The sequence below is a fragment of the Strix uralensis genome, chromosome 7 (assembly GCF_047716275.1).
Source record: "Strix uralensis isolate ZFMK-TIS-50842 chromosome 7, bStrUra1, whole genome shotgun sequence".
Classification (NCBI taxonomy): domain Eukaryota; kingdom Metazoa; phylum Chordata; class Aves; order Strigiformes; family Strigidae; genus Strix; species Strix uralensis.
The window spans coordinates 28,567,572-28,593,041 of record NC_133978.1 but is presented as its reverse complement, the minus strand read 5'-3'; the positions used below and the strand labels follow the sequence as shown (position 1 = coordinate 28,593,041).

At 43.2% G+C, this 25,470-nt stretch overlaps 1 protein-coding gene across 2 annotated transcripts; it reads right to left on the bottom strand.

Annotated features, from left to right (window-relative positions):
- Nucleotides 1-128: 128 nt before the first annotated feature.
- Nucleotides 129-25,411, bottom strand: PDCD11 (programmed cell death 11). Of its 2 annotated transcripts, none has more exons than XM_074875206.1 (36): nucleotides 25,282-25,411; nucleotides 24,321-24,432; nucleotides 23,601-23,732; nucleotides 23,254-23,421; nucleotides 22,183-22,344; nucleotides 21,435-21,558; nucleotides 20,885-21,066; nucleotides 20,223-20,330; nucleotides 19,540-19,746; nucleotides 19,078-19,202; nucleotides 18,391-18,451; nucleotides 17,555-17,701; nucleotides 17,182-17,433; nucleotides 16,158-16,301; nucleotides 15,271-15,471; nucleotides 14,534-14,704; nucleotides 13,921-14,140; nucleotides 12,983-13,135; nucleotides 11,824-11,939; nucleotides 11,144-11,661; nucleotides 10,587-10,649; nucleotides 10,017-10,125; nucleotides 9,415-9,504; nucleotides 8,997-9,099; nucleotides 8,292-8,469; nucleotides 7,568-7,624; nucleotides 6,648-6,770; nucleotides 6,238-6,360; nucleotides 5,850-6,045; nucleotides 5,315-5,437; nucleotides 4,851-4,994; nucleotides 3,543-3,793; nucleotides 2,739-2,907; nucleotides 2,399-2,552; nucleotides 1,664-1,829; nucleotides 129-987 (listed from the first exon to the last, which is right to left on the bottom strand). In XM_074875206.1, exons 2-36 carry the CDS (start codon nucleotides 24,411-24,413, stop codon nucleotides 816-818), a joined length of 5,505 nt encoding a protein of 1,834 aa, XP_074731307.1. In that variant the 5' UTR covers nucleotides 24,414-24,432; nucleotides 25,282-25,411; the 3' UTR covers nucleotides 129-815. The 2 variants fall into 2 exon arrangements, with proteins under 2 accessions (XP_074731307.1, XP_074731308.1); XM_074875207.1 differs by having other exon boundaries at nucleotides 11,144-11,658.
- Between the last annotated feature and the right edge of the window lie 59 nt (nucleotides 25,412-25,470).

Below are 25,470 nucleotides of genomic sequence, written 5' to 3'. Positions count from 1 at the left end.
CTGCTCAGCCTGAGAAGAAAGCTCAAGGTGGATCTTATCCATGTATATAAATACCTAACACAAGGATGTTAAAAGTGTAGCCAGACTCCTCTTAGTGGTGCTCGGTGACAAGAGGAAACGTGCACAAATTGAAATATAAGAAATTTCATTTAAATGTAAGAGAACACTTTTTTTACTGTGAACATGGCCAAACACTGGAACAGGTTGCCCAGAAGAGGTTGTGGAGTCTCCATCCTTGGAGAAATCAAACCCAAACTGGATGTGGTCCTGAGCAACCTTGTCTAGCTGACCCCTGCTTTGAGCAGGGGTTTAAACCAAACGATCTCCAGAGGTCCCTTCCAACTTCAACTATGCCACAATTCACAATTGGCACACAGTTTCTAGGAGCACAAAGGCACTTGAGATTAATCTTTCAAAGTGTTAATTCAGCCAAAAGGCAAGAGTCTTCTCTACCATCTTAACAGAGAGAAATCAATTTATAAGACATTGCTGTACTTAAAAATAGTGGGTGATAACTGCACCATTTCCCCAGGGAAGTAGAAAAGGTATGACTGATGTTTGTATTGATTATAAAACAGTCTATATTTAAAAATGTCTTCAATGTCATCAACAGACTAGAATTATTTGTAACATTTGGACAAAGCTGCAAACATTTATCAAATCTTTTCCTTTGATTGATTGTTCTTTCCAGTTTGGTCATAGACTAATACCCTCCAGAAACTCACTGTCCATGGACACCCACGGCAGAACTCCACACCTCTCAGTTCCCACACTGCACGGACAGCTGAGTCTCTCTGCTTTTACTTGCGCCATACTTAGGTGTCAGCAAGGGAACTCTTGGTCTCCACATACTCAAGTGCTGCTCTTTTAACAGCCAGGACACTGTCTGTTGTGCCAAATTTCTTCTCATAATCCAGGTAGCGTTTAAAAAAGAATTTCATCTTCTTTGGTGCCAGGCTCAGGTGTATGACCCTCTCAAAGATGTCTCTGCAAGAAACCAAAGTGATTCAGATCGCTGTGTTGGTGACAGCACTCAGTACAAGCCCTGTATCCTGCCTTTGAACAAAGAACAGAAAGTCAGGGGAGACATTCAACCTGCTGCAAAGTGCTGTGTTTGAAGAAAGAGATTCCGGGCCAAAACCTCAAAGTAGAAGCCTTCTATTTGCTTGCAGAACTTTAAGCTAAGCTAAGATCCAGTGACTGTATTTGACCCTGTGTTCATTAAGTGGATGTGGCTGTACCCATAGTGCGGGAAGCTGGACTTCCTTTTGTCAACTCTCAGAAAAGGAAAAGGGAAAAAAAAAAGTTTCTCCATTTTTACATTACAAGATACACAAGGCCTTGATCTCACCCATCAGATAAAAGGCAATCCCCCCAGAGGGACAGATGAACCTCAGTGCAAGTCCTCCAGTTTCTGTCATGCAGGACACTACTTACAAATCAGCCTCCCTCTGCCCTATGGATCTCCCTGGAATCTCCTCAAACCTGGCAAGGATAAGCACTTCCACACACCTGTTTTCTTTCTCTAGGTGATAAAAATTCTCTTTTGCTCTGCTCTGGGAAGCCCTATACAACCTCATGCTGAAGAGTACCTCTGCTCTTTTCAGGTGTTGCTTCAAGCACTGTACTCTGTCCCTTCCCAACCTGCTGTAGCACAACTCACCGTACTTCCTTCTGGCTGCCATGTTTGATCATGATGTCCATGTAGATGGACCAGATGTCTGTCCGCTTGGGATAGCTGCTGAGGGTGCTCTCAAAGAGGGCCTTGGCATGTTCCGAGTCCCCAAAACGGAACTCCAGCTGTGCAAACCTTGAAATGGCATCCACATCTGGAACAAGTAATGACATGTTAGGGTATCACAGCACCTCTCTTCCCTATGAACAAACATGAGTGATAATTACACAGAACAGAGGCAGACACACAGACAGCAGCATCTCTACCCAGAGACAAATGTCTCTGTTGTAAAGTGGTTCTGGACCAAGGTGGGATCAGAGTGGGAGAGAAAAGGGTTACAGTTCACTTCTGTGTCCTGCAGAGAACTGAAACGAGAAGTTTATTCTTAGATTCAATATGCATCTTGCAGCATACACAGGCAGCCCCACAAACCTGGGATGAGACCAGATGAACTCTTCTAGAAGGCTGTAAGACGCAGAGGTGTCTTTGCTTTGGGTGCGTTGCTTTTGCCCATCACAGAAAATTCTATTACAGGAGAATTTAGCATTGATATCCAGGCTGAAATTTCCCCTCCCTTGAGAGTCAAGGGCAGCATGTTCAGCACCAACTGGTTGCATTTTTCACTTATTACAAACATTGTTACAGGCAGAGATATCAGAGAGCAGTCCTACTGGAGACCTGTCAACACATGGCCCGCATTAAGGATGTGCAAGAGATACTTACGTTCTTTGGTGGGCAAAGCCTTGAGAGCACGCTCCAAAAGCCTGTGTGTAGCCTCAGTCTGGCCTTGCTTCAGGAGGAAAGAGGCATATTTCAGCCACACAGATTTCTCCTGACGGAAACGCTTCAGCATTGTGTGGTACAATTCTTCAGCTTGCTGGAAGGGCAGAGTTGGGTTAGATCACACAGATTCATAATAAAACCTTGTAGCTCATAACAATTAATCCCAGTTAGGAACAGGATCAGCCTAACATCTGACTGCTGGAAGCCTATACAGCCAGCACTGGTAGCTTACTGGCATGACAATGGGACACGTGTCTGGGACCTGCTTGCACTGTCTTACCTTGTACTTCTCAGAATTGGCATAGATGTCACACAGATGCTGGAAGACTTTCAGAGGTTCATTGTATTGAACAGCTCTCTCAAAGACCTTCATCAGTGTCTCCGCAGTACCATACATGTTCTCCAAGTTCAGCAGAGCTACCCAGACATTCAGCTTCTCCTGTTCTTCCCTTAAAGCAGATGTGAACAAGAATATTTAGCCTTTTACCAGTCTTCATCAGCTTTTTGCAAGCCACTGACTTGTAGCCTGCCTCCAGGACAAAGGAAGGGGGCATACTGCTCACTGAAACACCGCTTTTGGAATAAAGCACAGCAGTTGTTTCACACTACAGCTTTTGATCACTGTTGTTTGTAATTAAAAACCACAAGGATGATTCAAGAAAGCACAATATACTTAATCATACTGTAGAGATGATTTAATACACAAGGGTGCAGCCCTACAGAAAAAGTGACAAGAGTTTCACAGTTTGTTTCATGTTTTGATTTAAGGACAACATTATGCTTTTCCAAACCCTTCTGACTGCTCGGAAGTAGGTCCCTGCACTCAGTGATAACTTGGGCAGTTACTGCGCTCATGAGCTGCAGCAAGTCAGCTGCAGGCCAACTGTGGTGACTCACACCAGACCTTCAAAGGGCCAGCTGACAATTGCTACCATTTAATCCTCCTGAGCTCACTGAAACAGACTCTGCCACTCCACACACACATGCACACACACCAATGACGCTACCAATGCTCTTCTCCTACCACAACTATGCCACCATGATTTATTCTTTGGGGCAAAGAAAGGCAGAGCCCCAGTATTACCTGAAGCAGATTGTTTTAAGCGCTCTCTCTGCCACAGCTCTGGCCTTCTCAATCTCAGTAGCCTGGAGGTGGAAGGCCATGTACTGTAGCCAGAGGATGGAGCTGTTGGGACTGCTCAGCACCAGGCGGTCAAAGTCATCTGCTGACTGGGGCTGTCGACTGGGGTCCATCAGAGCTGCCTCTAATTTGCAGAGCTCCTTCTCCTTCTTCTGCTTCTCTAGCTCCTTCTCCTTCTTTGTTTGTTTCTTCAGCTGAAAGACCAAAAAAGAAGGACTGGGGAAAAGCTGGCACTTCATGTGGGAATAGGCAGGCCCAGCTAAAGCACAGCCAGACCTCAGTATGTCCAAGGATATGCAGTGTTTTCACAGGAAGAGATGAGGCCAATTGTTTAAGAGGAGGAAAACAGTACACACCCTACCCCTTCACACACAGTTCACACCTCCAAGAGCAGCAGTAAGTGTAATCTCATTTCTTTTACTGAAATACATTGAGGCACCAAATACTTTGCTAGTCTTGCACCCCAACTGCAGGATTCACACTTCAACCCTCCCTCTCTTTCTTCCATCTTTACCCTCCTAGCCAGTGCTCATCACCACCCTCCATTCTGTAAAAATCCAGGATACACGGGGAGAAATTGTGCAAGACTGGAGTATGTTGCTGGATCACTAGGGTTACTCAGGTCTAAATTTGGAACTGACAGTGCTGTAGCTCTCTGCACAAGGCAGCTATACCTTGGGCAACAAAGCATCCACCATGCATGGCCTTTATAGAGGTGAGTTTTGAGGGACAGGGGAAATCCTGAAGAGCAAACATGAAAGCAATTCATGAGCTTGTTTCTGAATTGCTCACACTGGAAAACTCTTCTAAAAAAATTACAGCATATAAAAAGAATTTTTTGGTGTTTTTCTAAATAAGGGGACTAGAATTTGAAAAGGTTTTTCATCTCCAGGTTTTCCTGTAGAATTATAACACTCAAAAATAAAAAACAGAGCTGGCATCAAATACAAAAATTTCATTTTCATGAAAATGTTTGTTTGACCCTAAATAATTACTCTTCTAGCACATCAACAAGAGAAGCCCTATTTTCATGCAGCCATGCTAAAATAGAGCCTTTTCTTCTGTGCTTCAGACATTTCTGCTGATAAGCCCAGTGCTCAGAGTAGTTAAGGAAGTTCTGTATTAGCTGTCAGAGATGTTCCCTTGGGTTAAAAGTCTTTGCTACGGGGCAGACAGACATGCAAATACCAAGACATCACATTACAGCCACCATGTGGTGTCTCCTGTGCAGACAACACTAGTTCACGGTACCTTCGCCTGTGGATCCTCCTCCTCCTCACTCTCTGAGCTCTCTTCCTTCTGACTCAGCACGGGTATATCCATTGCATTCATGTCCTCGTCCCAGGTGAAGCCCACAGAAACCTGCAGCCTGGGAGCTTCTCCAAGTTTCCTCACCTGTATGGAAGACAGGGAATGCCCTAATTTGAAGTTTTTACACTGAGATTAGACAACTGGTCTTTGCTTGTAGTTTCTCTGTGGCCAGTACTATTGACTTCTCACACGTGCAAACAGCCCACCAGCAAAAACATTAAAACTCTGGTCACCTTTGCTGTAATTTAAACTCAGTCCATCTCAAGTCATTTTCAGATGATACAAACACCAGTCTGTGTCACTGCTATCTGCAGCAGTGATACTTATTGTCATCCAAGTCAAAACTGACACATCTCAATAGGGCTGGAAAGTCATTTCAGGCTCAGGTTCTCCAAACTTCTCACCTTAGACTTCTTTTCAGCTGCCTCTTCCTCCTGGTCATCATCCTCCTCCTCCCGGTAATACACCTCAATTCCACTGTCATTTTCATCTGCTGGGCAGATCTTCCTCTTTTTTGGTTTCGCCTCCTGCAACAAGGGGAAGTGAGGGGATGGTGGAGAGCAACAACTGGGATGAATCATAAAGGCAATTCTGATCACTAAGTAAAGAGCCTGGCAGCAGAGGGAGGGTGGTGTCCTGGCACAGCATCCCTCATTATCCTCTCACATAACAGAGACAACAGAGAATAAACCCATACTCATCTACATATGGTGCCAAGACCAACAGGATGGGCCACACAGGCAACACAACTGGGCTGCTAATTCAGTTAACTCCTACACAAATGGAATAGTTTCTGATCTTTGCTAATTTCCAATGCAATTTAATCTTTTTTTCCTACCTTGTATAATTCCTCAGCCTAACCCCAGTGGATCTTCCTAATCCCTTCAGTATTTGGGCCAACCAGGTCATTCAGCATGTCCTGTGCAATCACATCCATACCTGCTCACTTTCATAGTTCCCTCTTCTCCGTTTTGTCTTCAGCTTAAGCTCTTCTCTCTTTTCCCTGTCATCTGCTTCTCTTTTCTCTTCCTCTGCACCATATCGTGGTAGGCCCAGGGATTCAGGCAAGACACTTGGCATCCCAGTGTCCTCGGGCAGGAGGGAGAGCTCAATATGTTTTTCTTTTCCATTTACACTGTGGTGCATTGCCAAGAGTAACAGGAGAGAAGACGAGAAAAAAAATAAAATCAGAGCATTTACAATGACTGCAAGGATATGAACTTCCTTCAAATCTTCCCAGCTTTTATCCTCCCTCTTTCCATTCTCTCCTCCTCCACCATCTCCTTTCTACTAATTCATGGCCCCTTTTACAGAACGTTGGACCTACCCAAGCACCTTGGCAGTGAGCAGCTTTCCTTCAGGCAGGTACTTTTCATATAAGGAGTGTTTCTGTACAAAGTAAGGGGAAACATTCTGGAACAGGATTCGGCCCAGAATAGAAGTGGACAAGCTGAGAAGAGGAGGAAAACCAAAAATAAGTATTCCATAGTGGGGGGAAAAAAAAAGGGTGCAGTGACTATATCTGTGGCACCACCACTTCTATATAGCATCACACAAATTTTCCCTACTTTAATTTCATAGGCTCAAGAAAGCAGCAATGACATCTTGATTCCCAGGAGGAAATTATTTTCGTGACACATTATGCCAGAGACCACCCCCAAACAAGACTCCAGAATTATACATTCAAAGTTCTCCAAGACCCCTCATTTCCCAGAAAAATTTTCTTATGCTACTCACCCAAAGAATACACCTGATTGAGTGATTGATTTGACATAGCCTCTCACTAGCTGGCCTTTTTTAACATCCTTAACACATGTTATTTCAACATCCTCCACTTTGCTGTTGCTTTTTGGGTTTAGCCTAAAAGAAAAAGAGAGGTCAGAAGTTAAAGCACTTGTCTAAATAATCCACATTCTGCTTTGGATATCAAAAAAATAAGTCAGTATTAACAACAGCTAGTACTTTCTGGAAAATATATCAGATCAGAGACACCCTTCAGTTTATTCAAATGTACTAATGGACTATCTACCTCTCTGCCAAGCTACACACAGCATTAGGGAATAGACGTTGCTGTAAACAAAGCCAAACAAAACAGATCAGCCTGGCTTCCTGTGGCACTAAGAAAATGAGGAGAGTAAAATGTCTGAAATTCTGCACAGCATTGGCTTGGGGTTTTTTTCCCCACTTATTTCTAAGATACTTCATTACACATGGTTTATGCATTTTTGATCCATAGAGGAGACAAAGCGAGAGGCTCAGTTTTTAAGAGACATTTAGGACTAAGTCTGCTATTTAATCAAAATGGTTAAAATGCAGATGAACATTGAAAAGAAACATGTTTGTATTGCAAATTCAATGGTGGAACTTTCCCTTTCTTCCCAAATAAACAAACAAAAAGTTAAGTCAGGTCTAGAAACTGTGATAAACAGAAATTAAATCTGAACCCACTTGATCAGCTCTACATTGTCAGACACCTCCACCTTTGCCAATACACAGGAAAAGCTTTCTGAAGTACGAACAAGTCTCATCCCTTTAAAAAAATGTAGTCCTTGTCCTTTTAACAGTTCACACTGGACTGCCCAAACCAACAGTTACTGTATTTCACTACCCTTTTCTTCACTAGTAGGAGATCAGCAGACTGGAGGGATGACACATACCGGGATTGCCGGAGAGATAACTGGATTTTGCCATGCTCATTGGAGAGGATGTAACACCTGCGTGGCAGAGTAAGGGGAGAAAACAGAAAGCTTTTTTACCTGTTAAAAAAAGCCACATGTAGAAAATAGATATTTTCACTAGCAGAATGAAGCCCTAGAGGAAACAAACCACTCTGTCCCTTGGAACACTTCCTGTCTAACACAAACCGGAATGACACAACAGTTCATGAAAACAGCTAAAGGGCTTTTTGAAACATATCTACTTGCTTTACCCAGTCCCTATTGCTAGTACAAAAGACTTAAAGACTGTTACAGCTGAATCACTTGGCCTGTTGCACTCTCCAGCATTCCCAACGAGTCTGTGAAGCAGGGAAATGCAATTACTTGTGCATTACAAACGTAAAGACAACTGACTTGCCAAACAGCCCACAGAACGACAGCAGAGCTGGGATAACCGGCTTCACTCGGTCCCATTAGCACCTTAGCTAAGAGTAGCTACTCTCAAAACACAGTCCAAGAAGGCAGCTGAAAATGGGCTTCTTCATACATGGAAAATACAAGACTTTCACCCCAATGCATATAAGGTCATGAGCCAGCATTACTTCTTAACTACAGATTGAACCTTTCAGGTCTGGCATTACCTTATGGCAGCGAAAAGCCTGTCACCAAAAGGAGATATTTCTAAGCCTTGCAGCTTGAGGGAACAAGAAAGAGAATTACTGACCTGACAATCTTGCCAACTTTGAAGTCACCCAGAGGATTCTCCGCGTACATATCATTCAGGTGAAAGATGCTGACTTTGCCAGTCTTCCCACCTGGCAGCGCAATGGTCAAACCAATGTGTGGAGTCACCTTTGTTACCATGCCCACAGTGATGGTGCCCTGCTCCAGTGACTGAGTTCCTGGAAAAAGTGAAGGAGGGAGAGGGCTTCATAATACTTCAAAAGTACACAACCAAAGCAACAGGGGTAATGAGTCAGTGAAGCTGATTTTAGTTGTCTGGACACATATCAAACCCACCAACTTTTGGTAAGGTGCAGTCTATGCACTCTTCTCAGTTCACAGCAACATTTGCCTTGGTAGCCCACACAGGGTCCCTTCATTGCACAGTTCCAGGATCCAGAATAACTGACAAATGTTGCCAAATGTACCATCTCATGTCTGAGATGAGAAGGGAATACATTCAAAAAGGCTCAGAGAAAGGCTTCAGTCTGAGGCAGTAGGAAAGCAATTCTTTAGTCTAAAGTTTGACCTCTCTCGCCTTGCTTGCCATTATATCTGGGTCATGGTCCCAGGGGTTAGTTCTGTCCTACAGGGAGGTACAGCTTGGCTCTGGAGCATAACATCTTCACCTGAGGGGTCAGTGCAGGCCCACCTCTGAGTAAAGCATCAAATGCGGTGGGGTCCTGCTGTTAAGGCTCCACTCTACCTGTGAGTGACAAGCAGAGGTTTGTTTCGGTGACATCTGTTCCAGTCACTGTAGCTGATATTGCCTGGCCATTTTTGAAGCTCTTTTCTGGGTGTTTTAAGACCTGAAAGAAAAGACAGATTTCCACCTATTACCAGAAAAGAAGCATTGTCCAGTCTCCTGTGAAGTTTTACACTTTCTATACACATCTTTGATGTGTACACTTGAGTGACAGCTCAGCATTGCTTCAATGGCTCTGCTATCCTGAGCCAAAATAGCTATGGGCGTAACACTTGCTTGTCAGTGAGGGACAGTGATGCCTAAAGGGGAGAGCACTGGATTACGAGTTCACATGGATGTCAGAAGTGTTTGCAGTCACTACTTGCAGCCAAGTGCACGGAAAACAAAATTGTGTAGCTTATCTGTAATGGCCTCTTACCTTGGTATTCAGAGACAGCAGCAGATGAGGAACTCTTCCTCGAATGTCAGGGGTCACTTCTACCTCCAGCCAATTTTTGAGGATGTTATACTGAGAAGACACCAAATAACCAGAGAAGACAGCATGAGACCTTGGGAAAAAACCCCTCTCTGGTAGATTCACTAATTTTTAAGGTTAGAAAGAACTTCTACAGCCTTGGCTCTTGCACCAAGCAAAAATGGTGATTTGGTTTCTACTCTTACAAGCCTAATGTTGCTGTGGTTCACAGGCAAGTGCACACAGGGGGATCAGCAGTGACTGTACTTTGTGCTGGTGGCATATGCAATTTCTCAGAGTCCATTTTAGTAGAGTGCAGGGTAGGAAGCATTAGCTGGCAACAAACAGGCATGTCAAAGAGGATGAGTCAGCTCAACTCTGTCAAGTATAGAAAACGTGACTTCCTTCTCCTACTCTCCCTGTAAGACACTGCACTTTGCCTGGGCCACTCTCACAGTTAACGAAGACCATAGTAGTGTCAGTGTTTAGGTCTGAACTAAGGCACCTGAGATTACCCTCACTTGCTGCCTCCCCCAGCACACTCCTTACGAAGAGTGTGACCTCACCTTTTTCACAAAACAGGTGACTGTCTGTCCAACAGTGTAGAGTCCAAGTTTCTTGAGGGCACTGTCTTCTTTAAGGTTCAGCACTGCTGTGACTTTCCCTTCTATTTCGCTGTTTGCAAACAAAGAAAGAGGACATCAGTAAGACAGCTTTGGTCTATCTGGATGAAGATACAAGTTAGAAACCCAGGAGATTATGGTGAGCCAGTACTACTGTGACAATGCCTTTGTGACATTCACCCCCATCCCCTCTCCAGATGCATCCTTCTGCAGGGAATTAATTCTTCCCTGGGCTTAAGAGGGAATCCTTCTGACATGAACAGATATGCCAGAGTCCAGACTGGCAGAACCTGAAGCCAAAAGGACATTCAAAGGAAATCACGTGCTAGGAGAGCACTGTGAGGTTTAACACAGCTCCCAGACCCAAGTTAGTGTGAAAGAGAGAGTAAGAGACCTTGCCACACTGCATACATGTGGAGGTCCTTCCTCATGGCCAGCTCCTTCACAAATGGGAGGAAGAAGGGAGGGAAGGTCTGTGAAGCATCTGCAGACAGCACAGAGGCCAACACTTACCTTGGTCGAATACTGAGCTCTGGAATGGACCGTGTGAAGTGCGGATGGGTGATGGGAAGGTACCTAAAGAACAGGAAAAGGATCAAAGTTTCTCATGATCTCCCCAGGCCCTACTCACCCACCTGTAATAATCCCTCTGCATTGGCAAAAAACCTCAGGTGTAAGCCCTCTAAAACTACCAAAGCCTTCTAGTTCCAGTTCTTCCTAGTACTATTTCAGTAGCAATTTAGGTAACCAAAATACTCCAGCAAATTTAGCTCCTGGGGCCAAATCCTGCTTGTATTTAAAGCTTCCACTGCACCTTAAAAGTTTAGAAATATTTTTTTACTGCAATTTATACTCAAGATAAATACAGTGACACAGGTAGAGAGTTAATTCACTGAAACCTGGATCTGGGAAAGAATATAATAGCAGATTTCCTCAGGCCTCAACTACTCCAGCAAGGGTAGCAGTAACAGCATCTGTTGACAGAGGGAACAGCCTTGATCATCTGAACTGAGTAACTGTTTCACCCCTTGCATTCCCCAAGAAATAATACTACATGTATGTTTTCCCACCTGTGAGTATTCACATCTCTGCCTCCAACAACTCGAGCAGTCACCTTCTGTCCAGCTTTCAGAGTATACGTTGGAAAAGAGCCTATGGGCACTTCATCCAGAATCCGGGATGCATGGATTGAACCTGTCAGCTTGTCATCAATAGCAACTGTGACATGGGTTGGTTTGACAGATTTAACAGTACCAGTAACAATATCCCCCAGGGAAAGCGAGTGATTCACAACAGCAAGCATCTCTTCTAACGCTGTCTCAGATTCATTCCGGACCCTTACAAAAACATTCTTCTTTGCTGGGCCTTGAACTGCTAACAAGACTCCGTGGTCATTCACCTTCACTACTTTTAAGGTTGCAGAGATTATTTGTCCCACCTTCAGTTTTTCTGAGTCAAAGCGGAAGGTGTCATTGAAGTGAGACGCTGTGGGGATAGCTGCCAGCTGGCCTGTTTCCAAAGACACGACAGCAAACTCTTCTGCTATGTGCTGCACGATGGCAGAGTGCTGGGAGTTCTCTTTGAGCTGCTAGACAGAAATGGAGATAGTGACTTCTCCTGCTGAGATTTTGATTCCCTTCACTCTACCTCCCACAGTTCTAAAAGAAGAAACAGCCCCCCCCCAATTAATTAATCGCCTAGAGTTTGCTAGATGCACAGAAACACACAAATTCAAAAACTGAACACATACTTGCTTGGCTCTTTGTTTTAACAGTTCTTCCCGAAGAGAAACATACACCTTGGATGTGAGGGCATCCACATGAAGAATCAATGCCTTGGTTTTCTCACCAGGAACAATATTTTTGTCTACAAATGAAAATAAGGAGATTATCTCCTGATGACAGTGAAGAATTTTCAGCAACTGAGCTAGGGGCACATGACAGGACAGGAAGGGTTGCATGTGGTTCAGTTTAATTCCTGAAGACCACAGTGATAAAAAGACTGCATAATTACTAATTGTAACTAAGTTACTGTAACAAAGTCAACTTAGTATCAAATATATAATAAGTCTCTTTAAAAAAAGAACAGATTCCTCCAACATTAATGGCAAGAAAGAAGAAAAAGCAGGCTTTTATTTGGAAGAGTCTGATGCTTTCATGAAAGAACTAAATTGAATTTATGAAGATGCAACTCAAATAATGCAGACAAGGCTGACTAAACACAAATTCAAGGTAATACGGGTTTTGAAAAAGATTATGTTAACATTTGCACAAAACCATCATCAGTCTGTCTATTGCTGAGGAAACAAAGACACTCTTCTGAACACAGAAGTGCTGGGACACTACTCCTGCTGAAGTTGGCAGTTTATATTGGTTTCATTGGTTTATTCATTATCTCAGTATGTACTGATTGGTTCTGCATAATACAGCACTTCTCTGCTTTAATTTTTGAATTGCAAAGTACACAAAATGCAGTCCTGTTTTAAAGTCACATTGATTTAAAAGAAAAATTAACAGCAGTTACAGATAGAGCATACTCCAAGGAACATATTTCTAAAGTAGGAAGAAAAAAAGCCGAGAAAGCTGGAGCTTGTCTTAATACTTTGTCTATATACAGTATGCTTCAACTATGGATCTCAGAGCACAAGCTAGACCCTAACAAGATGCCCAAGATAGGAGGCAGGACTAGGTCTGGTTTACAGATGGGGTAACAGAGGCAAGGTAAGTTTAAATTATATGTTCCAAATCACACAAATGGGTCAGCAACACATCAGGAAACTAAACTAGTCTTAAAGCCCATCCCTACTCTGATCAGTCTTCTCCTGTCTTAGTTCCTCATCAGCAGAATTCATTTCAGGACAGAGGTTTCAAAATACAAGAGTGAAGACCAAAGCAAGCAAAGACCCTCACCTCCCAAATGGTAGCGAGTGGCTGTTACAGTCAAGCCTGTGACACAGCTGCCACTGAACAGTGCTGAGCCATCCTCCTTCACATCCTGCACGACCAGCTGCAGCTCCCTCCCAGGCACCAACTCACAAAGGCCTTGGGCCATGCTGGGCTCCCCTAAATAAAGGGAAGAAAAAGTGGGAAGTCAGTTTTACCTGTGTTGCTGATTTGCAAAACAAAGACAGCCTTCACATTTGGTCAAGAGTGCACAAGCATTATATTCACCTACATAACGGAAAACAAAGTTTAGGCTCCTGAATCTGTAGAAATACAAAGTAAATTCTAAGAGTTAATCAAAGCAGAAATACTTTTGTGACATTAAGGATCTGATAACTTTGGAGAGAACATTTTCCAATCTTACAGTGGCATACAGCATCGCATATAGAAAAGGTGAAAGCAAGATAGATTAAGACAAAAAACACAACACAGACCTGTCACTTCACAACTATAGGAAACAGAACATTAAATGCTACTGGATATAAAAAGAACCTAAAAAGGCAAAGATTGATTTTGACAAAAATCAACTGCAATACTTCCAGTATTCCTGACACTAGGAAAACAGCATGTGAGAAAACCTTTGCTGGAGAACTCATTCAACAAACCTGTAATACAAGCAGGCAAATCTATTTGTACAAACTCATCCTCATGCAACTACTAGGTTTGGGTTATCACACGCACTTTAGTGGCAGTGTAATTATCCTTGTACTTTCTGCTGTTGTTTCTTCTTGTCAATGGCAGACACTGCACAAACATCCTTCTCCTAATAAGCTCCTCTTGGAAGCCAAGTCTTTGCTTGAACTGACCTTTCTTTCACTTAAAACAAAATGGTTTTCCCTTTTTGTTACTCTGGCACCCCTTTTTTGTGATATGATCCCCTTCAGCAGAATATGTGCATCTTTTACCTCTTCTTCTCAACAAGTTCCTGATTTCTTTCATCTCCTTGAAATATTGACTCAGCAGGGCAAAGCTCTCTGCAGCAGAATCGCCTGAGCTGCACTCTGACACCTTCAGATTGAGGAGCACACGCTGCTTCTCCTCATCAATGCTCATCACCTTCGCAATCACAGTCTGTCCCACCACAAAGTGGTCCTTGGTGTCTGTCACAAACTTGTCACTCATGCTCTGTGCAAAGAAAACAAAGGGGCAAGGGTTACTGAGCACAGCTGCTAACTATCAACCACCTGCAGTGCTGTTCAGAAGTAGGGTTTGAGTTAAGACTTCATGAAAATGCATAAGAGAAATTAACAAAGACTAACAAAAAAACATCAATTAAAATGAATTACTGAAGTCACATGAAATCCTTGGTGATGCCTAAACTCACTTGAATAAAGTCCTTTGTTTCATTTTGGAGCAAATTAAAACACAAACCTAAAAGCAGCTTTTACCCTACTTGGAGGAAGCTGTGCAAATGCAGCTCTATTGTTCCCTCCTTGTTACCTTATCTTTGCCAAAAGCCCTGTTTCAAGCATGCCTGATTACACAAATGCTGTTTACTGAAGTGAATCCATTGCTCACCACTTTGGGCGCCAGTCCTGTCACACCAAAAGGAAACTCCACAAACACTCCAAAGGGCATCACATTCCTAACATAACCAGTCAACAGCATCCCAGGCTGGATTTCAGAGAAACTTCTCACAACTTGCTCCTCCTGTACAGCAGAAATCACTGCAGACTTTCTGCTCAACATCTGAACAACCAGTTAGGAACAATGGGAAAAGGTGAATGAAAGAAGCCCAAAGCCAAGCAAATTTCTTGGTGCTGCTAACCACTGGGCTAGAGCACTTTTTGCAGGTTAGACAGTACAGGAGCTCAAAGTCCTGCAATTACAACTTCTGTCTTGATCTCTCTACATTAAAATTTAGCAACCAGTGTCTCTGAAGCTGCTCAGAATTAAAGATGCATGCTTCACACTAGCAGAAATGTCAATTTCCTAATATTTCAGTTCTGATTTTTGGTATAAAACCAGCAAAATTTTTGCTAAGGTTGTGATGTGATTAACAGCCCAGAAGCTGGATGGGTAAGATCAGTCAATTCACAACCAAGTCCTGGTTCTGATGGGATTCGAGCAGCAGCTGAGTCTCACTTTTAACACAAGCAAGTTATAATGACTCTTTGAAGCATCGCTAGCTTGACAGACACTTCCACTTCAACACACTAACTAGTATATCTTCTGTTTGTTGCAGATACTCTGGATTCCTGACAGGTATCTCTTTTCCCCTGCTTGCTTTGACTGGTTGAGGTGGCAAAGGATACGATATGCTCTCCCTTGACACTTAGGCACATAACTCGGGGCAGGACATCTCCCTCTTGAAGACAATGCCACAGGAGCTTGCAGGTAGCAACAAAGTCAGAAAGGTGCCCGGTGGGAATCGAGGCTATTACGTTGCCTTCATCTTCTAAGATAGAAACCTCTAGCCCATTATCTTTCTTCTTCAAGACTTTCACATCAACCATCTGAAAAGAGAACAAATACAGTGATATAAAATTCCAAGTGTCTTTGAAGTCATCCCTTTTGATGCATAGGGTACCAAATGCTGTGCTGCAGGGACTCTGACATCGCCTCCCTGCTATATATGCAAAAATCTCGTGTCAGCAGGGCTGAGCCTAAAAAGCATGCCAACATGGATAGTAAAATAAAAAGTAATTCTCAGCTCCCAGAGAAATCAAGAGCTAGAAACATTCTCTTTGTTGTGACTTTTTATTTGAAGGGCGAAGGGAATAATTTAAACAAGATTAAAACTGTCCTGTTCTTGCATTAGCAATATCTGCAGGGTGTTTGAAACTGTTCATTCCAAAGACAACAGGGAAGCATTTCAAAACATTTCTCTGAAGTTGTCTTTTTCCAAGGAGCAAAAGCAGCTGCTTTTGGAGTGAGAACATCAGCAGCATCTAGAAGAAAGAGGAGTAGGAGTGCTAATTGGTACCTCCAGGACAGTCCTGTGACCTCTTTATCCTGACCTCTGACAATAGAGATACTGTTTTTGATCCAGGAGACCAATCACACAATAAGAAACGCACATTTAATGCTAGTTCCTAATGACTGACAGCTTTTCTTGAAGCAAAGCCATTCAAAGTGCTACCAAATTATTTGGAAAGCAAGTAGGAAAAGGCAAAAAGGGAGTAGTCATTGAATTCAATACCTCTCCTATTTGATATTTCATTTCCTGTTTCTTCTTTGGAGGACATTCCTTTTTGTCCTCCGGGGCAGTCTTGCTTGATAACCTGAAGGATAACAAGAGTCTTTCCTGCTGGGGCTCACATTTTAAGACCATTACTTTAACAACCTGCAGCAAAGAAAGATTAAAACAAAAGTTTAAATCAGCTGATCCTCCTCCTCAGTGTGCTACCACCTACAGAATGAGACAGGGAAATTCACACAGTATACTTTTCCCTCACACCTAAGGATATCAGGCCAGTGACTGTAACTTAACAGGTTCAACCAGAGACAAACATCCTTCTGATCACACAGATGGAAAATGGAAGTACACAATCATTAAATGACTTGCTAAAAGTATGTAGCAGGTCTGTAGCAGAGTTGAGAATTCAGATCTCCAGATCTGCAGTCAGAAATCTTGCCTAGAAAATTACCCTTATCCCTAGCCAGCGAACAAACAGCAGGATTAAAGACAAACAAAAGCACCAAAAAAAGATAAGAAAGAGTGCTGAAATCTCTACAAGCTTGCCCACAACAAAGACCAGAACTTGGTGAACAGCATGATTCCCAGAGTGTCTGGTTAAGATGTGCAGGATTTGAAACAAACAGGAAAACCAGAATAATACTAATGCAGAAAATCTCATCCTTCTGATTCTGTAGGTAAGAGTTTTAACATCCTCAGAAGAAACTGCAGCCTAGAACCCCAAAATTCTACTAAGATCTCAGTAACTCAACCAAGTGTAGTCCCCATATTGTGTACCATGGTGCCTCCTGCACACCAGAACAGAGAGAGCCTGAAAACAAAGACAGGCCTGGGAAATACTCAGAGAGCTGTCCCTTTCACAGCCTAATCTGTTTAAATGGAGCACAACTATTACTTAAAGTGAAAGGACATAAACATCTCTTGGTGTAGCTGGTTCCTCCAAGGAAAAACCCACACTGGAGCCAACTCAACTGCAGATTTCTCTTCTGCGTTCGAACACAAGGCATGGCATAGGTACATTAATTACCTGGCCTTCATGGAAGACTTTATCTGGAAAAGGTATGGGTTCTGAGCTCAGCTCATTCTTGGGTACCAGACCTTTGACATCATTGTAGAACTTCACAATGCAGCCAAACTCCCTCGCACACACCACAAAGCCATGTGTGATCAGACCTGGTTTTGCATCTTCATAATTGGAGAGGACTGGAAGCTTTGATTGGACAAGACTTTTCTTTAGAGTAAGGATCAGCTTCTTTCCTGCAGGATTGCACTCTAGCACCTACAAGAATGGAGTACAAGAAGGTTCAAAAAGCACATCTGCCATTGCCTGACCAATCCAGCTGCTAAATACTCAAAACAAGAGTGCAAAGCAGCTGAAGACCTTGTCTGGCAGCTCTCACCCGACACCTGACTTCATCTCCTATGTTGTACTTCTTGTCAGGCTGCTTCAGGATCCCATTAGCGAGATGCATGGATGGCACAAGCCCTTTAATCCCATCAGTCACTTTCACCTGCATCCCAATGGGTTTCAAAGCAAACACTTTGCCCTAGAACCGAAAATCGGGAAAAGGATCAGTAAATTCGGCATGAAAAGCAGATCATGCACAGGCAGGAAACAGTCAAAACACTGCACCACCTATTATCACCAAATCTAATCACCCTCCAAAAAACAAAATCTTAGTCCAACCCACCCAACCAAACTGACCCATTAACTTTTATACATTCCATAAAGTTGTTTAACAGCCTCTTTTCCTTACGCATAGGCTACTTCTGCAAAATCCCTATAGACACTGGCAAACTAAAATTGTTTCCAGAGATATATTCAACACAGTCATGACTCAGACATAAGAATGGCCATAACTGAGTAACTTTCTGCCCATCAGCTGACTGTGATGGTCCATACATGAACTTTTACTTTGAGTGCAAGGCGAGTTTTAGTTTCTTTCACTCAAGTCTTTCTAAAAACATATTCATGGCCATAAATAAATGACTGACCATGGCTAAAATTTGATTGCCTTGGCAGCATCATGAATAAAAACCCAAACAAAGTGGGGACAGAAAAGTATCACATTCCATTAATCAAGCCCCGCAAGGAGAGGTTTTCCTCCTCATTTTCATCTCACTAGCCTGGATCAGAAGTTTAACATGCATATTAGGCAGAGGACATGTACATTAGCTAGATCATTGTTCTAAGTATAATGGCCAGACAGTGCTGTGTAAGTCTTCAGAAACTCACCTGCACCACATCCCCTGTGTGGATATCCTTGTATTGCAGAAACCGTGCTTCAATAATCTGACTAGGAAAGAGACACAGCAAGAGATGACCAATCAGCCAACTTGAAGGAAAGCCAGGATAAGAGGAGACAGTCCCCTCTTTGCCTTATCCCAAATATCCATTATCCCACACACTAGTGCTCTACAACTCCAGAATTCTGTGTTTTACTCCAGCTGACCCACCTCCCAAAAGAGCTCTCCAGACATAAAGTATAGGGAGGTTCACCAGGCTCCATTCTAGGTGACAGTCACAGTTACGGCCACCAGCCATGGCTCCATGAAAGGGGAACCCACCATCTGCATTGCCTAAAGTCGCATAGATGAAAATACTAAGAGGGAGGACCAAAATGGGCTGGGACTTGGAAGATCAAGGATCAATTTCCTGTTCAGCCAGTCTTCTGACACAATCTCAGCAGAAGTAATTTAGCCTCCCTGTGCCTCAGCTCACCAACTATATGGTGTCCCAATTCCTTATAGTATGGGGAGGATATGCAAGATGCCCAGACAACCTGATGTGAGACAATAGAGATACAAGCCAAAAACCCCAAATGGCAAGTTCCAGTCCAGCAAAGCAATGTCATATTTTCCACTCTCAGCCACACCTTTCTAATCCTTCAACCAATTTTCTGGAAAAGTCTATGAAACTTACTACTTCAGAGATACAATACACATCTCATCCATCAGGCTGTAGTCAATGATCCGACATTTATGTTTGCATCCTGTCTTAAATGCCCCAGGTTTAAAGGATTTTCTGGTTTTTGAAAGATGTTTCAACTAGAAAAAACAAATTACAATTTAGTGACTGGAAGATGGAAGCACTGATATAGACCTTAGGTTGAAGTGGTAGCATCTGACAAAACTGTTCCTCTAACATACTCTGTGTGTAGCACATTTCACCAGTCCTTCCACAATGACCCTCCTACATTCCAACCTGAACAAGGGGAGGTATGATTTGGCAAACACCTTCGACATTGTCTTAATTTTGTTGTATTTGTCTCACAAAGAGCATAAAGGTAGAACATAAAGGTAGAAAATAAAACCTCCTCCTAGCCTCCTTCTCCAGGATGCTTTGACAGCTATGGAGGACTTGCCTCATCGTCCTGGCACTTACCCGTGCAAATGCAAGAGTGCCATCATCTAGTTCAAAGATGGCACCAAACTGCTTGTAGAAAGCTTTCACTGCCGACTCCTCCACCACTGCCCCCATGCGATCACTGGAGAGCTGGTTTGGGGATCCCCCAGGGTGGAGGAAGGCCTGCCGTAGAGTAAGCCGCACCACCTTGGAGGTGGGGTGGATAGAGAGGATGCAAGCTTTCACCTGGGAGAAGACAGTATGTTCATTAAATGCAAGTTTGTAAACAAAAGAGGAGAAAGGCACATTGCCCATGTTTTTAGACATTATGCTTGGTACCTGAACTCTTTGTCCACGTACAAACACTTTCCAATATTACTATTAAAACATCACTCCATTTCTAACAGCTTCACAAATGGGGGTTTTTTTGCTCTGCCTGTTGTTTACAGCCTAGTCCGGTACCAAAGTAGTGAGGGGAACATGACCACACAAGTAATTCTAATATGACTCACAAGTCTCTCATGCTTCCCAAATAAGTCTTCCATTACCCCACAAATGGCTTTGCTCTTTACAGCTCTAAAGCAGCCATAATAATAATTCAAATAAAAAATGAGAAAGACAGTTATCATCAATAAGATTTCAGAGATTATTCCACAGAAATGTTGAAGATAAGAGATGCTGTGAGCAACATACCAACTCCAGCCACCCTTCACCCTCCTTACCACTTGATCTGGAGAATAGTTCATGGATTTCTCTGGGTCCATGTGCATGAAATCCACAATTCCAGTGAAGGAAGACAGAAAACTCAGTTTGATCCCAAGTGGGGCCACCTAGAAAGAGGAAGGAAAAGATGTCAAAAAAAAATTTGCACTCACTTTTCATGCAGCTCAAACTGAGAGCAATTCACACATTTCATGAAAAGGCACTGTCAGTGCTAATCAACAAACACATCACAAGAGACAGGAAAACCACTAACAACTCAGCTTTCTAAATTGTTTCACAAAAATAATCCCTTTAGTTTTTTGATAATGCTGTGTGTACTCTGAAGACTACTGCTAACCTGTTGAACACTTTACCTAGGTAAACACCAGAGAAGCGCAAAACGGATTCTGTTCTCCTTCAAGCTTCATTACCAACTTCAGGTTGAAGCATTTATACTCATGGCATCACAACCAGGACAGAGGTCAGAGCTTAGGTGAATGAAGTGGAGGGAGTGTCTAGTAGATAATAGTGTTTGCTAGGGTACAGTAATTGAGCCCAGGCAAAAATTGTCCAGGGCATAAACTTCCATCTCTACTTCACCTGTCTCCCTGCCATCAGCAAGGCTCAAAAAAACCAAAACCAAAAACCAAACCCAACAAAACAAATCCAAACCAGAGCTTACCTTTAGCACTCGAGCTTTCACCACCAGCCCTGGCAATAAATTGGAGAGCGTCCAGTTCTGTCGCTCTGTTGCAAGGGATGCAGCAACCTCTGATCGATCAACGGACAAACGGACCACTCTTCCCTCGTTCTTTGCTTCCACAATGACGCAGTTCAGGTTCTGGCCTATTTTCAAGTCAGGCCCTACAAAGACAAGTCACAGCATAAAACCTCCACCAGGAGCACTCAGAGATTCCCTTGCACTCCTTCCAAAGCTTTTTCAGAGTTCCCTCTATTTTAGGAAGTTAGAACTCCTCTCAGTCTAAGTGAATTCTACTGCCAGCAAGGATGGATAGGCTTGGAACAGTAACATAGTCTGTCAGAAAGCAGGCTGAAACCCAACAGCTTATTGCAGACCAGCCATAAAACTACTGTATTCAGCAACTCGCAAAGACTCCACCTTGACCCAATCTCACTGAGGTGCACTCATGCCACAGATACAACAAGCTTTAATCCCTGTCATTCTTCACCTCCATTTTAACCCCAGCAGCTCCTCTTGCACTACTTCTTACCTCTCTTCACTGCTTTGATGTAATTTTGGGCTTTCTGACGGGGCAGGAAAGCGTGAGTCCCACTGACTCCAATATCAATGAGGTAGCCATGGTCTTCCACACTAGACACAAAGCCAGAGAGCAGCTGTTGGGAGGGAAGCACTGAAATTCAGTAACACGATGAAACAGCTGGGTCTTCAAAGAATGCACATCTGGTAAGAGATTCCCCACCCAAGTACTCACGTGTTCCATAAGGACAGAGAACTGAGTTCTCCAGAGAAGCAGAAAGAACACTACATCCTTTCTTATTAACACAGCCCATCTGGCAGTGGGTTCTCAACTCCACCCTTATCCAACTATGCATACATGGAGTTCACAAACCAGTAGAGAAAAAAACTGGGATGCTCAAAAATAGCAGGAGCTCTAATTGCAGGCACATACAGCTGCAAACACAAAAACTAAACAACTAAGCGCCTCTGCAAGGCATGTTAAATATTATTCTCTGCATAAATAACAAAGAAACCTACCCAGAAAGAAATCATTAAATAACCTGTACATATCGAAACAGAATCAGGTGTATGGATTTCATGAGTGACAACCTGGAACCATGGCACAATACTGCCCTCTCCTCCCAGGTTTCTTCCATGCTGGGAGCAGCAACATGTTCTGCTCTGATCCCATGCAAGGACAAACTGAAACGTTCCCCCATGCACTGTGCAAGAGACACCTCCAAAGCCTAGAGAGGCTGTGGCAGACCCAGAACACCTACCATGCCCGACGTTAGTGCTGAAGCGTTCAGACCCTTATTGACCTTCTTGGGGTCAATCGATAATTTGATACTGCGACGTCCATCAGCGCTTTTCTCAACACTGGTCACAATGCACCTGACCAGTGTCCCTGGAGAATACATGTCCATGAGTGAATTCAGGTCCTGCCCAAGATGATCAGGAGAGAAACATACAAATTTTACAGTATTAAATAATAGAAGGAAGTCATAATTTGTTACTGAAGTAGCTTTTGAAATCAAAATCCCATAGGAAAGTCACGTTTCTTTGTCAACACTACAATAAAAGGCAGGAAATACCACAAACACCAGGATCTCAATATAGAGGCAGGGATGACACTACGTGATGTTAGCAAGACTGGTAGGCTTTGATTAAAAAAGAATACTGTGTGGGCCAGAGTCAGGAGATTGCAGCTGAGGAAACATCCATAGAGCCAACAGTGACCCTAACCTCACCTCCCTCTTTAGCAGAGAAAAACACCTCCACCAAAAGGCTAGTGTACCTGGCAGATCCCACGTTCCACATCACCTTGGGAAAACCTATGGAGCGCTGACACCAGAGAGACGGAGTAACAAATTACTCCATCCTCTTTCTAGCAATCAGCATTATCAGGAAATTGCAGAGTTTGCTTGGAAAAGCCAGTTCCAAACCAAGATCAATCTACATCAGCACTACAGAGCAGCACACTGCATGCACCAACACACAATTAAACTGCAAGCACCATGCTACTCCCCCATGCCCTGAGAAACACTTGCACTCTCACATCATTTTCCAACCACTTCACTAACTTCTTCCCATCATTGCCTACAGCCAGCAATCAGCATTTAGCTTCAGCAGTAGATACGCAACACAAATCCCTCCATGTTCAACAGCCTGTCCACGAAGTTCAAGGACTATTTTTAGCCAAGGCTAAGGCGCTGCATGCAACCACATTCAAGTCAGCTGCGAGACACCAGAAACCAGGCTCCTACGCAAGACCTCAGGGTTGGTTCTGAGGTATTATTAACACTCCCTAGCTCCCAGGCACAAATCACAGTCCCAGTCCAAGGTCTCACCTCCAGGAGTTCTCCCTGGGCCACCTGCTTGCTCAGCATTTTGCTGTAGGCATCGCTGATCTGTGTGACTGGTACAAATCCTGAAAGTCCATTGGGCAAGCTGATGACTAGCTCGTAGTCACTGACCTCTTTTATACAACCAAGGAGCAGCATCCCCTCACAGAGCGCCTGGGAAAGCAAGAAGCATAGCATACTGTGGATATCTCCGCAAGTCAGTGGTGACAGAGTGGTAAATACACTTTTGCCCCAAATCAGTGATATATTTTACAGGTTTAGTGAGGAAGAACATGCCATATTACCTAGCCCAGGAGAGAGATGCACACAAAATCAAACATTTATCCACAAACCTCAATTGTGAGTGGTTCAATATTCAAAACACTGTCTTTAGCAGCAACTGTTTTGTCTGCCTTGAATTTTTTCTGCTTTCCTTGATCCCTTTGGCTCCTTTTTCTTTTCTGGGATTTTTCTTCATGATGAACCTAAAGCAGATAATAAGCAGAGAGAGAAAAAAATAAAAGCAGATAAAGAGATGAACTTTGCACTAAGGCAGAACTCTGCTGCCATGAATAAAATTAGAAGAAAATACTAGAATTGGAGAAAGAAAGAGAACAACCTTGCTAACTGCTATACGTCTACATGTAAGTCTTCCAAAATATCTCCTTTGGGCTGGGGCTAATCATTTATAAAACTGTGAATCTTAGGAATGGAAATGAGTGGTGCAAGTGATCTGCACCACACTCTACTAACAGAAAAAGAAAGATGAAACTTAGTCTATATGCACTACCACCAGCCTCACTACACAAGCACCTCGGGATAAGATGTTTGTGGAAAGTTTAAAAGTCTGATTGATAATTTGGATTGAACATTTATTTTTATAACATTCAACATGCATCATACATCAGGGATCTTTAAGAGATGAAAAGAAAGGTGGATGTCTGCAGTTATCTCTTTCTGGAAGTCCCTTCTATAGTTTACTATAGAGGTAAGGGGTAGGAAGGATTGCAGGTCATACTCTGACAATGGAAGAGCTCTGAAAAAAGTTAATCAAGAACACACAAACAACATACATCAAACAAATTGTCCCGCTCTAACTTTGGGTTGGGGGGTTTTCCCTCTGTGGTTTTTTTCTGGATGCCTCCTCGAGGAAAGTTTTCTTCCATGGTTGCCACACTTTCACTTCTATAGGACAGATGACAAAACAGTGATTAAATGTGCAGTTGTTACGCTCGATCCTCACAAACACTGGAAACGTAAGAGTAAACTACCTCCAAACTAAGAATTCAGATGGCTACCTTACAGTTAGCCAGTGATGAAACAGGAACTCATGTCCAAATGTATTTAACATTTGACTACACTGAAGTGTTGCAATGGTCCATCTAAATATCTGAATCCCTAACACTTTTTACTATTGCCCAATTCTACTAGACTTAAGTATTATTTTTTAAGGCATTTAGATGCATCACATAGATATTAATAAAACTGCTTTAACCATAAGTTTCCTAAACAGACCTTCATTATATTCAGAGGACAAGCTTAAATTACCAGCTTCGGCCATCAAGGGAAGAGTTGTGAGTGAAACACTATGTAAGCTTGGTCTGCATTTTTACTTTTTGGATACCACCCTTAAAGTTTAATATAATTTGATGTATCTTTGTGTAAGCTGTATATATATAAAAATTTAATAGGTATGTTTAACCTCAGTATGTTTCAATCAGTAACCAATACCTTATTTATTAGGTGACGGTTCAGATGCTATTTAATACTTTAGTGAACAGTACTTCTACATAAATTAGCTCTGAAGCACTATGCTGTCAAATTTAAAGTAGTCTGTTAAACATATAAAGCTCATTTAAATGTGAAAGCACATAACAAATTAAAGTTCATCAAGGCACACTTCATCAAAGGGCTCGCTAAGCAACAGAGCCACCTTCCACAGCCGGTAACCCAACCGGTAACCGAGCCGGCTGCACCGGCCACGGCACACAGCTAGACCAGGCAGAGCTGGAGCTCTGCCCACAAGGGCCTTACCTCCCTCGGCCACTGCCGCTCTGGTCCCCGCAGCCCCTCACCCGCTGCCAGGGGGAAGCCCGGGAAGGGGGAAGGGGCCCGGGAGCCGCACGCGGTGAGCGCGGCGAGCCAGCCGGAAGCAGTACGTGGGGCAAAGGGCAAGGGGCAAGCGGAAGTGACGAACACGCTTCTCAGTCAACCAGAAGGAAG

What these genes read in the sequence shown, in the direction of transcription:
- PDCD11 (XM_074875206.1), bottom strand. Translation starts at nt 24,413, where the DNA reads ATGGAAGAAAACTTTCCTCGAGGAGGCATCCAGAAAAAAACCACAGAG. An exon ending in AAAGTTGGCAAGATTGTCAG is followed by an intron (nt 7,625 to 8,291) that starts GTCAGTAATTCT and finishes TCTGCCACGCAG; the next exon opens with GTGTTACATCCTCTCCAATG. An exon ending in AGGAGGATCCACAGGCGAAG is followed by an intron (nt 3,794 to 4,850) that starts GTACCGTGAACT and finishes TTGGTCTTTCAG; the next exon opens with CTGAAGAAACAAACAAAGAA.